The sequence below is a fragment of the Balaenoptera borealis genome (assembly GCF_965194805.1).
Source record: "Balaenoptera borealis genome assembly, chromosome: 17".
NCBI lineage: Eukaryota > Metazoa > Chordata > Mammalia > Artiodactyla > Balaenopteridae > Balaenoptera > Balaenoptera borealis.
In genome coordinates, this window is record NC_138876.1 from 4,844,389 (window position 1) to 4,857,208 (window position 12,820).

General features: G+C 42.9%; 1 protein-coding gene across 1 annotated transcript in view; it reads left to right on the forward strand.

Annotated features, from left to right (window-relative positions):
- Positions 1–5: 5 nt before the first annotated feature.
- Positions 6–12,820, forward strand: part of FAM135B (family with sequence similarity 135 member B) — a 31,353-nt gene continuing 18,538 nt past the window's right edge. Inside the window, exon 1 of the mRNA XM_082364636.1 lies at positions 6–11,273. Within this exon, the coding sequence (XP_082220762.1) occupies positions 9,406–11,273 (1,868 nt within the window). The 5' untranslated portion in view covers positions 6–9,405. The remainder of the gene's footprint in view (positions 11,274–12,820) is intronic.

The window sequence follows — 12,820 nt, forward strand, 5'->3', positions numbered from 1 at the left end:
TGCAGTGGCTCATTTAATGTTCACACTAAGCCCCTGAGCAAGGAACTGTTATTATCCCCACTTTACAGAAGAAACTGGAGAAACCTGGGCTCAGAGAGGTTAAGTAACTTAGACCACACAGCAAGCAAGTGATGCAACCATGGATCTGTCAAAGTCCAGATCCCACACTCCTAGCCCCTCTGCTATGGCTACCCTATATAGCGTTGAACCATTATCCTAAAGAATACACCAGAAAAATAGAATGTAGATTTTTTGACCTGTAAATAGAAGTATCTGTATGCTGTTGGGCTGTACTCCGGGAGTCAGAATAAACCTGACCTTGAAATAAAAATGAAATGAACAAGGCCCTATATGCTCTACACAGCAGATCTCTAGAACTTTTTCATCTTACTTCATTGAAACTTTATGCCCCGTGATGAGCAATTCTCCATTTTCCCCTCTCCCAACCCCTGGCAACCACCCCTCCCCTCTCTGGTTCTATGAATCTGACTAGTTTAGATACCTCACGTATAGCAGAATCATGCAGTGTTTGTCCCTCTGTGACTGGCTTATTTCACTTAGCATAATGTCCTCAAAGTCCATCCCTGTTGTCACATATTGCAGAATCTCCTTTTTTAAGGCTGAATAATATTCCATTGTACCACATTTTCTCTATCCATTCATCTGTCCATGGGCAATGAGCTTGTTTTCCTATCTTGGCTGTTACGAATAGTGCTATTATGTGCATAGGAGTGCTAATATCTCTCAAATATACTGATTTCAATTATTTGGGATAAATACTCAGAAGTGGGATTGCCAGCTCATATGGTATCTCTACTTTGAAGTTTTTGAGGAACTTCCATACTGTTTTCTACAGCAGCTGCACCATTTTGCCTTCCCCTCAACAGGGCGCAAGGGTTTCAACTTCTCCACATACTCACCAACACTTGTTTGTTCCAATAATAGCCATCCTAACAGGTGTGAGGTGGTAGCTCGTAGTGTACATGCCCTGGAATTTTTAGTTATTTGTTAACACGTGAGAAGCATTGTTTGAGGCATGTGGTCACATTCACAATGTCTGTATACTACATTCCAGCAGGAGAGAACTCCCTGCCTAAAATAACTTAGTTCTGACTCTCCAGCACCTATCCTGTTGTATTATAATTACCTGATTAACCACCTAATTTATTCATGACTCTATAAGTTCTTTAGGTCCAGAATCAAGTTTCAATCCTCTAGGTTTACTCCCTACCCTGTGCACACCATCCTATGCACGTTGGTGTTCAATCAGTATACTTTGTTAATAAGCTGAAAACTGGACCAAAAATTGATGATAGCTGAGAAGTGCAGAACTGATTGCAACAAAATTCCATTTAAATATTCAGACAGAGGTCCAAAGAATGATGAATTTGCAATGGCCTTCATGGCTTTGAGGGAGAGAATAAATTGCTTCTCTTTATCTTTCATAGGTTAAAATCCAATTGAGAAATAAGAGGCAAATGAAATATACACATTTAATATTTATGTTAAATATACATATATAAAATAGCATATATGTCCATATATGTCCATCTTCATCATATTTCTTACTGAGGATGCTGGATTACAGAAGTTGCCCTGGCCTGTGCAACGTTCCACAGCTATAGAACTGTTCTCTGCGGGCAGATAATCTAAAGGGCTGGAGAGTGAGCTGGGGACTTCCAGAGTCAGGCTGCTCTAAAAACATCTGCAGTTGGACAAAGAGACAGAAAGACAGACAGACAGAAAGTAGCTATGCGTGCTCAATTCTTCTCCCAAACTCACCAACCCGATAAGAGCGTCGTCTTTGCTTGGGCAAGAGTGATTGAGCTGGCATGGAGAAAAATGATGGATTGTTAATAATTTTCCCTTCATGGGAGAAAAATAAACTCTTGCCATTTTGCAGGGACTTGAGGAGAAGGGAGTAAACGTTTTCCACCAGCCCAGCCTTCGAATTAGGAATACTGTTTATTTCAAATTCTGGAATCACATCCCTACTCGTGGAATGATATCTGGGTCATGGAGGAGGAATAAGGGGCATTTTAAAATCTTATATGCAGGAAACAAAAGATATGGCTCCTGAACTAGGGGAATTTATACTCTAATCAAGGATCCTGTTGTCCACACAGCAAGCAATAAAAAAGCAATTGTAGATGGTTCTGAATTCAAATGCCACAAAATATGATTCAGACCCTAAGTGCTATAGGTAGTTAGAGAAATAGGAGTAAAGTATATATATATTTAAGTGTTTCCTCCAAAACACTAATTTACGATTCCTAGCCATTTAGAAACTCAGCATACAATTCACTAGAATGGTATTTATTACATTCTACTAATTGGTATGTGATAAATGCCCTGGTGTTTTGCCTAATCACACAATCCATGTCCTGATCAGCACCCAGAACAGTTCTGATTCAAAGCAGACTAGGGCTTTGGGGGGTAGGTAGTTGGGAAGAAAGGGAGGGTAGACAGACCAATGGCAATTGTTAGAGTCTACTGAACATTTTCTGAATGCTGTCTTGGGATAAGAGGGATGGAGCAGTAAGTTTAAAACCTTTAAATCTTCCTTGGATGCTCATCGGGTCCATGTTCCCCAGGATCCAGACCCACAGCCAGCTGTCTCTGGATGTCCGGAGTTCAGAGTACCTCGCCACCATGCCCCCGCTGCCCGCGGAGTGTCTGGACATTGACGGTGACTGGAGCACTCTGCCCGTTATCTTCGAGGACAGATATGTGGACTGCCCGGCCACAGGTGTGTCTTCTCCTTTTTTGCTTTGGAAACCTCAAGAGTAGGGCTTACCACTGGGTTCCCATCAGTTGCTCTGTTTACATCCCAGCAGCCATGGGAACAAATCAATGAAGTATTTGTCAGTTCCTAGAGGAGAAGCAAGAACTAAGGTTAAGCTTGTGATTGGAAATGACTTTGTTGCCATGAATGGACAAAGCAATGGAAGCAAAGGACACTTATAGTAAAGACTCCCTTTTGGACTCCTGGGGTGGAATTGTATTTAGTGCTTCAATGTTTTCACCTGTAAAGTGGGAGCCAAATACTCCCCCTCACCAGAGTCCCCTGAGAGTCAGACGGAGATCTTTTCTTATCTCAAATGTACAATTCAAATATAAATTCATTTCTGGTTGAACCTAAATGGCATTCAGTTGACATTCCTACGCAGTGCTTGCTTTATGGAACAAGCCAGGTAAAGTATTTGAGAAAGTGGGCACATAAATATATGGATTAATGGATGAACAGCTCCCTTCAGGGAGAAGAGGTAACATGTTTGTGTGTGTGTGTGTGTGTGTGTGTGTGTGCAGATTGCAATCTGTTTTGCTGGGGCTGCACAGAGTTTGTTAATGAACTGATCCATCAACTGGAAAGAGCCTAGTGCAAACTGTAGAGCGAATGTCCGTTCCCTGTCCCTTGCACAGCCCTGCTCATGGAAACACAACAAGCTCTTATAAATGACAGAGCTGAAAGAGACCCATGATCCCTTAAAGGACCAAACTATGCCAGCCCCTATGGTGGAGGCTTTATGAGCTTTATCTCTTTAATCCTATAAACAACCTCAGAAGCCCTATTTAACAGAGAAAAACTGAGGCACAAAGAGGGTAAATATTAATCAAAGATGACACAGCTTGTAAAAGCCAGCAGTCAAAGCCAATTCACTGCAATGCCAAAGCCCGTGTCTGCTTGTCATCTCTTGGCAAAAATATTTTTTAAACCATTCTATTGGGGTGCCCATAATTAAAGGAGGGGCCACTTAAATTTCAGAGTTTCTGCAATCTGAGATTTGTAGGATGTTTTAAAAAGTCTAGGTGACTTCCAAGGACTGCAACGTTGCAAACAAAGGATGTTGTCCGGTTTTCTGTTGTACCCTGACATCTAGTGTCTACACTGTGTATGACGGCTTGACTGCGTGTGAGCTCCAGAGATGGCAGCCAACCAGCTGCGCAAAACAATCTCAGTGCTCCCTAATGGCCTATATAGGAAAAGAATCTAAACAAAAAAATAAAACAGTGGGTATATGTACATGTATAACTGAGTCACTTGGCTGTACACCCAGAAACTAACACAATGTTGTAAATGAACTAGACTCCAATAAAAGTAAAAAATAAACAAATAAATAAATAAATAAATAAGATTTGGCACCCATCTCAAACAACAATACATACATATATTGAAAGAAAAAAAAAGCTCAGAACATTGGATTGAGACTGTGTGTGTGTGTACATATGTACATATGTTGATCTTATTGTAGTGATATGATTGAACTACAGAAAATTTGAACAGTTAGAGAAGATATTTAAAATAATCACCCACTATCAGACCCCCTAATACTATCATTATGAGACTTCAGATCAGCTTCCAGTCTCTCTTTTACATACATATTAATAGGTACTCTCGTGGGTATAAATCTCAGTCCTCCAGCTCACATGTGCTATAATATCACATATCTTTATTTTTTATGAATCAACCTCATTTCAGCTGAGCCCCATCCCTCCTGCAGCTTTAGCTGGAAAGTCAATCTCAGCCTTTCTGGGGCTCCCTGACAACCCTCTTTACTGCCCATCACATCACTGCCCTAGAGTTTCACAGCGGCAAGGCATTGTTAGGGGAGGTCTTTCTAGGGCCATCTGCCCACGCCGGTCCCTGGAAGCCATGCATTGTCCACATCTACAGAGTATTTTAGGACCGGCATTGCTTTGCAACTTCTTTTTTTTTTTTTTTTAATGAATTTATTTTATTTATTTTTGGCTGTGTTGGGTCTTTGTTGCTGCACGCAGGCTTTGTCTAGTTGTGGCGAGCAGGGGCTACTCTTCGTTGTGGTGTGCGGGCTTCTCATTGCGGTGGCTTCTCTTGTAGAGCACGGGCTCTAGGCGTGCAGGCTTCAGTAGTTGTGGCTCGCGGGCTTCAGTAGTTGTGGCTCACGGGCTCTAGAGCACAGGCTCAGTAGTTGTGGCGCACGGGCTTAGTTGCTCCGCGGCATGTGGGATCTTCTCAGACCAGGGCTCGAACCCGTGTCCCCTGCGTTGGCAGGCGGATTCTTAACCACTGCGCCACCAGAGAAGTCCGCTTTGCAACTTCTGTTATGTGCTTGGGACATGGGACTCGGTTGAGGCTAGGACCCCAGCATTTATGGTCACATCTCCCTGGAAGAACCCCAAGGCAGTTGCTCTCAGAGGCCTGGATACTTCCCCAAGGCTTCCCTCACACACCTCTCACCTGATCCATCCGCATCCCCAAAACTACTTTTACAGAGTCACCTATATCCATGCTCAAACCCGAAAGGTATTCTTTTTTTTTGAAAATTTTATTGAAATATAGTTGATTTACAATGTTGTGTTAGTTTCAGGTATACAGCAAAGTGATTCAGTTATATATACACATATCTATGTAAATATATATAGTCTTTTTTTACATTTTCTTCCATTATAGGTTGTTACAAGATATTGAGTATAGTTCCCAGTGCTATACAGTAGGTTCTTGTTGATTATCTATTTTATATATAGTAGTGTGTATATTTTAATCCCAAACTCCTAATTTACCTCTCTCCTCCTCCCCTTTGGTAACCATAAGTTTGTTTTCTACATCTGTGAGTCTATTTCCCAAAGCTATTTTTGAGTTCTTGCTCTTTTACACTTTACTTTAGTGATTCTTTAATCCTGGAGCAAAAGTATTAGCGAATAAATAACTATTTTCTTATTCCTCAAGGGCTTGATGGCCTTAATTTTTATAATTTGCAATGAAGTTTTTGGGTTTGTATTCCATTCTTTTAGTGTAGTGGAAAAAAGGAAATAAAAGAATTTCGTTTTCATATTAAAATTGTAATGTTTGTTCATGGTCTGCTATAGTACTGTGGCTGGAATACTTAACCTGTACCAGGAACTTGCAAATTCTGTCCATATGATCTGTAATCCCTTCTCTCACCCACCCCCTCGCTCTCCTGTCCCAAGGCAATTTGGCTGTTTTCCTAAGGTCTTAACAGTTGGACAGATTGCCTGGATTTGAATTTTTTTTTGCCAACATCTAGTAACTGTATGCAACTGGGCAACAGGGGTTGTGGTTTCTACTCCGTAGGCTACTGGGAGCAGTGGATAGTTTCGTCCACTGGCACAAAGGAAGTTATGAATGCATGTCAACTAATACCGTTAGTCTCTGAGTCTAAATCCATCCTTTGTGAATCAGATCCTTTGCTACTCTCATTTTTCCTGTAGTTGTAGTAGTGAAATTAAAATAGCTGTTTTGACAGTCTACTTCCTCACTGGGCTTCCTATGTCCTGTCTTAACTGTCTATGATAAATCTCTCCTTTTTGTTTCAAGAACCCACCAATCCACCTGTTACTTGTAAAATAAGGACCAGACTCCTTACTCCTACGAGGCCCTCAAGTTCATCCATATTGTGGGCTCTCTCTTCCTGTCTAACCTCATGCCCTTCCCCCACTTCCTCTGTTCACTCTTGCTGCATCCGCGTGGGATCCAACCAACACCTGACCAGACTATGCCGCCCAGACTCCTGGGGCTTTGCTCACACTATCCTCCCTACTTAGGTTGACCCACTGTCTCCTTTTATGAAGAAGCTCAATTCATATTTTCCAGCATACAACCCACATGTTTTGGTAGGAGAGCCAGCTGTCCTGTACCATGTTTGTTTCCCAATATTTTGAAAATCCCATAAAGACAAAGACTGGTTCACTATTATAACTGATCCCCACTTTCCCTCTCTCTAAACCTTGGCCCAGTATAGGGCTTTGCACATAGGATATGTCAATCTACCATTTGTAGGACTAAATAATATTGAAATTGTGTTTTTTCACACCAGTACAAACGGTCAATGAGAGTAACAGTCTTTGTCCTGCTGCATTTCTGATCTATTCTCAATTCATTTTATGAACACAATTCACTGGCTGCGAAGTAGCCAGGATGCTAGCCTTGGAGATATAGATACTTATAAAACACAAACTCTTCTCTCCAGTGGGAACAAGCCATGTCCACATGGATCATGGTATGGTGGTAGATGTGTTACACTACATGTGTGTAGAGGAGACACTAGGAATTTGCAACAGAGAATGTCTAACTTGCTGTAGGGTGTGAGACAGTTGCCCAGAGGAAGGGAAATTTGCTCAGTGTCTCAAGATGCAAAGAACATGTCCAGGTAAGGAAGAGATTCATTCTTCACAGTCTTTGTTCTAATCCTTGACCCAATCATAAATTTCACTCAGAGGATGAGACGGTGATATCTAAAAGCTCCATGCAGTTTTTAAGTAAGTGTCTCAATGGTTTACTCCATGATAATGTTAATAATGATTATATTCATTTAACTTTGTTAAAACTGCATGGAAGATTTAAACTGTTTAAAGAAAATAAAAGGCCAGTCCCCTTTTTTTTTGTTTGGTGTATATGGAAATTGAATAATATATCATATAGCTTTCTCAAAAGAGCTGTGTTACAGGCACTTATCTTATCCCAATTATGCATATTGGGAGGGGGAGAGAGAGAGCGAGAAAGAAAATAAAGAAAAGAAGGAGGAGGAGGAGGAAGGGAGGAGGGGAATGAAATAGAAGAGAAAAGAGACTAGGGGAGAGAATGAGAGACATAATAGTTTACCCTCAAGAAAAGTAAGAAAAAGAAGGTCACACTTTGGCGCTCCTCCATCCTGCTATAAAGACCAAAGCGACCTGGGAGCCTCTTGTGGTCTGAGTGCCGTGTACGATAATTGCCCTGGTTATGGAGCTCAAGCTTGGCATTGTTTCCCATCAGAAAGCAGAGATCTGTCTTCCCCATGTGTCCATTTCATATCAGAAGTCTACTCTGAGTTATGGCTGTGAGGCCCACTGGTTACTATGAACCTGCCCACCTAAGAAGAAAATGTATTCAACTAGGAAAAAGGCTTATTTTTTTTTCTAACTGTCCGAGGTCTCACAGCTGGCAAGTGTCAGTGTCAGGATTGGAAACCAGGGCCTCCTAGCTCCAAAGCATTCTCTATACTCTGTAAATACTGTACGCAAGATGGGTAAATGTTTTAATATTTGTAAGTGGTAATTATTCAAAATGTTTTTTTACTAAGTAAAAGGTAAATCAAGAATTATAATCTTTGGCAGCTTTTGCATTAGTGTGATGCGTTTCTGACACTGATAATCCGGTATTAGGTCAAACCTCACAGATTAAAGGCACAGTCTCTGATACGATTGTCCTTCCTTCACAACTCAGCCGCAAGCTCAGGGGTTCTCAGGCCTTCCAGACTTCTGACCAACTGGCTACCAATCTGGGGATTCCCATGACCCCCTCAGGTTTGATAATTTGCTGGAACAATTCAGAGAACTCAGGAAAGGGGTATACTTATGATTTCAGTTTTATTAGAAAGGATACAAATAAAGACCAGCCAAAGGAATAGACTCATAGGGCAAGGTCTGGAAGGGCCCCAAACATGAAACTTTTCTGCCCCCAGGACTGGTATTCCTGGTATATGAATATGCATTGCCCACTGGGGAAGCTTAGTCAATCCTCCATGTCTAGAGTTCATACTGCGTTTCATAATGTAGGCATGATTGATTAAATCATGGGCCACATGATGGAACTCAATCCCCAGCCCATCTCTCCTCCCCAGAGGTTGTACTGATGTCACCTGGTTCAAATCCTCAGTCAGCTAGTCACGTGGTTGGTCTTTCTGGCATGGCCAGCCCCCGTCCCAAGTCACCTCGTCAGCACAGACTATCAGAGGACTCACCATGAGTCACCTCGTTATCATTAGCTCAGGATCCGCCATGAATAACTGACATTCCTATCACTTGGGAAATTCCAAGAATTTAGAGGATATCTCCCAGGAAGCAGGAACAAAGTCCAGACAAACTTTTTATTATACAATCAGGCATTTGGGTAATTTGTGAATGTAGATTTTTTTTTTAATAACTTGATCTATTTTATTTATTTCTTTTTGGCTGAGTTGAGTCTTCATTGCTGCGTGCGGGCTTTCTCTAGTTGCGGTGAGCAGGGGCTACTCTTCATTGTGGTGCGCAGGATTCTCATTGCAGTGGCCTCTCTTGTTGCGGAGCAGGGGCTCTAGGTGTGCAGGCTTCAGTAGTTGCGGCATGCAGACTCAGTAGTTGTGGCACACGGGCTTAGTTGTTCCACGGCATGTGGGATCTTCCCGGACCGGGGATTGAACCTGTGTCCCCTGCATTGGCAGGCGGATTCTCAACCATTGCGCCACCAGGGAAGCCCCGTGAATGTAGATTCTTAAAGTATAACACATTTTTCTTTCTTTTTATCTTTTTGTAGGGCATAATTTGAGTGTGTACCCTAGTTTTGATGTTCCAGCAACAAGTCCCGCAGTACTGAATCTAAACGACAGAGAGGAGAACCATATTGTAAATAGAAAATCATCTTTGAGGGAAGACCTTGTCTTGCCCACCATGAAACCACCCCAAATGGACGCTAATGAAGAGGTTATTAGGTGTCCAGGGCCAAATGAGAATGTCACCACACCGAGTCATACGGACGTGTGCTCGGAATCTCAGGTGTATCTGACAATTGGTGAATTCCAGAACAAAACAGGTTTGCCTGAAGATGAACATCGGACTGGCCAAAGGTCTGATGTTGGAACGCACCCGCCGACAGATGAGGACCTGCCCAGGAGGAGTCCTGGTCCAGAGGATGACCAGGCCCCAGCACTGACCTACATTGATGTGAATTCTAGCAATAAGAACGCCTGCAGAGCTGAACCCACGGCGGTCACCAGTACCCAGCACGAGAGTGGGTGCTCTCGAGATAACTATGAATTAGACAGAACTGAGCTAAGCGAAGGGGTAGCAGGCGGAAGTCATCGCAATGCCATCTCTTCAGAGAAAACCACACCCCATGAGTTAAGTACTCTCGGAAAGGGAGCAGACCAGGGGAGCAAGATGGTGCTGCTGAGTCAGAAGCTCGTCCCCTCGGAGCCCTGTGATCCACTAAACTCTTCGTTGAGGGACCCCTTGGATGTCAAGGCTTCCCCAAAGGACCCTCACACAGAGGAGCAGGAGGAAGTGTCCGTACTCTCTGGGGTCATCAAGAGATCCTCTTCCATCATCTCTGATTCGGGCATCGAGAGTGAGCCAAGCTCCGTCGCCTGGTCCGAGGCTCGAAGTAGAGCCCTGGAGTTGCCGAGCGACCGGGATGTCTTGCACCAGCTGGTTCGAAGACATGCCGTGCACAGGAACTCCTTAGAGGGTGGACACACAGAGAGCAATACGAGTTTGCCAAGCGGGACCCAGGCCTCTCTCACCTCCATTAGCTCTTTGCCTTTTGAGGAGGAGGAGCGGGAACTGGCCCTCACCAAACTGACCAAGTCTGTCTCTGCGCCCCAGATCAGTAGCCCCGAGGAGTCTGCTGAAGATGCGGACTCCCTGCAGCAAGGCGGAGGTCTTTCTGAGACTTCAGCTGTGCCCATCAGGAGCACGGATCCCTCCGGACACCGCCTTCAACTTAGCAATGCTGGGGTTCACCATTCCCTTGTGGAGGTAGTTGCAGATGCTGACAGCCAGCAGGGCCCTGGTTACATAGATATCCCCAAAGGTAAAGAGAATCAGCTTGATCCTCAAGGACCCTGTTGTCTTGATGGCAGGACCGATAACCCTCCAGGGGTTGAAACCAAAGGTCTGACTTTAAAAATACCACGCATCCCAGCCCTTGAAACCCCTAGGTACAGAGCTTTTCCTACAGAACTCATGGAGACCCCAAAGCGCATGCCTGAGGACTCTAATGCGGGGAAAAGAGCTCTTTCCAACAGCAGCATCTTGGACGTTGAGCATTTCACCCACCATGAGGTGCCTGAAGTGAGTTGTACATCAGCTGCCCAAACCATCAACCGGGATTCAACAGATGAGCGAAGCAGCTCACCTGGCATCATTGACGATACAGCGCTTAGTAGAGGACCAAACACCTTCCCAGAGGATGGACGTGAAGCAGGCACTGTGTGCTCCACTGTGACTCACGCCATTCACTCCCAAGCTACAGAAAACCAAGAGCCAAGGGCAGGCCCCTCCATCATGCTGTCCCACGTGACCTCTGCAGAGACCTTCTCTCTGGACAGCCTGAAAGCTGTCGAGGTCGTCAACTTATCCGTGTCTTGCACTGCCACCTGTCTCCCTTTCTCGTCTGTGCCCAAGGAGACCCCTGCCAGGGCTGGATTCTCTTCCAAACAGACCCCATTTCCCATCACTCATCAACCTTTGGGTTCCTTTGGAGGTGTTCCTAACCATTCCAGCAAGTTGGAGGAGGAAGTCAGTGAAAGGATGTTCAGGTAGGTTTGCTGGTGGCTTACCTACACCAGCACCATCTTTTAGATTTTTCCACATATTTCTCAATTTCGGGCATACTATTTCAAAATTGAGATATCAGTTATTTTCTGGTTTAAATAAAGTATTATATTCTTATCATACAAGTCAGGAATGTAGACTAGTGTAAAGAAGTAAAAAATATCACCAATAAGCCCATCTCTCAAATATAGCCCTTGTGTTAAGTTCATCTATACTTCCTATGTGCATCTCTACGTATATACTATTAATTTGCAAAAGTAAGATAATTCTTTACAAACTCTAAGTTTTTTCCAACTTAATATATTGGAAACATCTTTATATGTTTATAAATCTATTTTTGCATTACCATTTTAGTGTAATATTCCATTGTATAAATGTACCATGATTTTGTTAACAAAATCCTTTAGAGATAAACCATGAATTTTTTTTTTTTCAGTTTTTCTTATGATGAACAACTATCTTATGAGTGTCATTGTACCTCTGTCTTTGCACACTTCTTTAAGAGCCTTTTGGGAATAGGACTAATTCAGATTTTCTTCCTAAGCACCTTTTGTGTGGTTCTTAAGTTTATTGTTCCTTTTGAAATGCCAGAATCCATCCCTTTATCCTTGTCTTGGGTTTGTATTCATATTACTCCCTCACCTATAAACTATGTATTTGATTAAGTATAGTATGGAATCATTTAATCAAAACATCCCATCTCATTCACCTGTTCAAAAAATGCTGAAGAGTTACACATTAATGTTATCCCCAAAAGAAATTACACAGGCAGGTAAACTTTGGATCCCATGTTTTATAAAGACCATTAAGTACTTTGTCACCAGTTTAACCAGTGCATAGCAGGCACTGTCCAGTGCCTGGCCAGTGTTGTCCTGGTTGTAATTATGCTCTCAGTCTAACAAGGAGACAGGGAGATGACAGAAGCAAATGAGGACAACTGAGTAAATGGGATGGTTCATGTGTGCACAGCTGAACCAGAAAGAGAAGGACCTAATTTGGCTGTGGGGCAGTGAGTGTGAACAGAGATGGTGGCCAGGAGAAGCTTTTTAGAGATGATACCTAAGCTAAGGAGAAAACATGAGACATCATGTTGATGATTATGATGGTGATGATGATTTGGCTGGTAATCGATCACATCTTCTTTTTCACATTTAATCTGTTTCAAGTACTGTTCTAAGCATTTTGAATAGATTATATCACTTAATACAGCAAGGCAAAGACAACTTTATGAATTCGATACAGGTGTTATTCCCCTTTTACAAATGAGGAAACTGAATGCAGAGAGGTTAAAGCAGTTGGTGCACAGCTAGTAAGTGTCAAAGCCGAGATTCTGACTTTGGAAGTCTGATTCCTTAGTCCGTGGTCTTAACCACCTTGTCAGGTAACCAGGCAAAGAACAGGATAACCAGGTGGGAAAGGAATTTCAGACAGATAGACCCAAATGCACAAAGGCATGGAAGTAAAGACAAGAGGCATAATTCATGCAGGGACTTTATGAGAAATGTGTTCTTTTTGGAGGCTAGCTGATGAT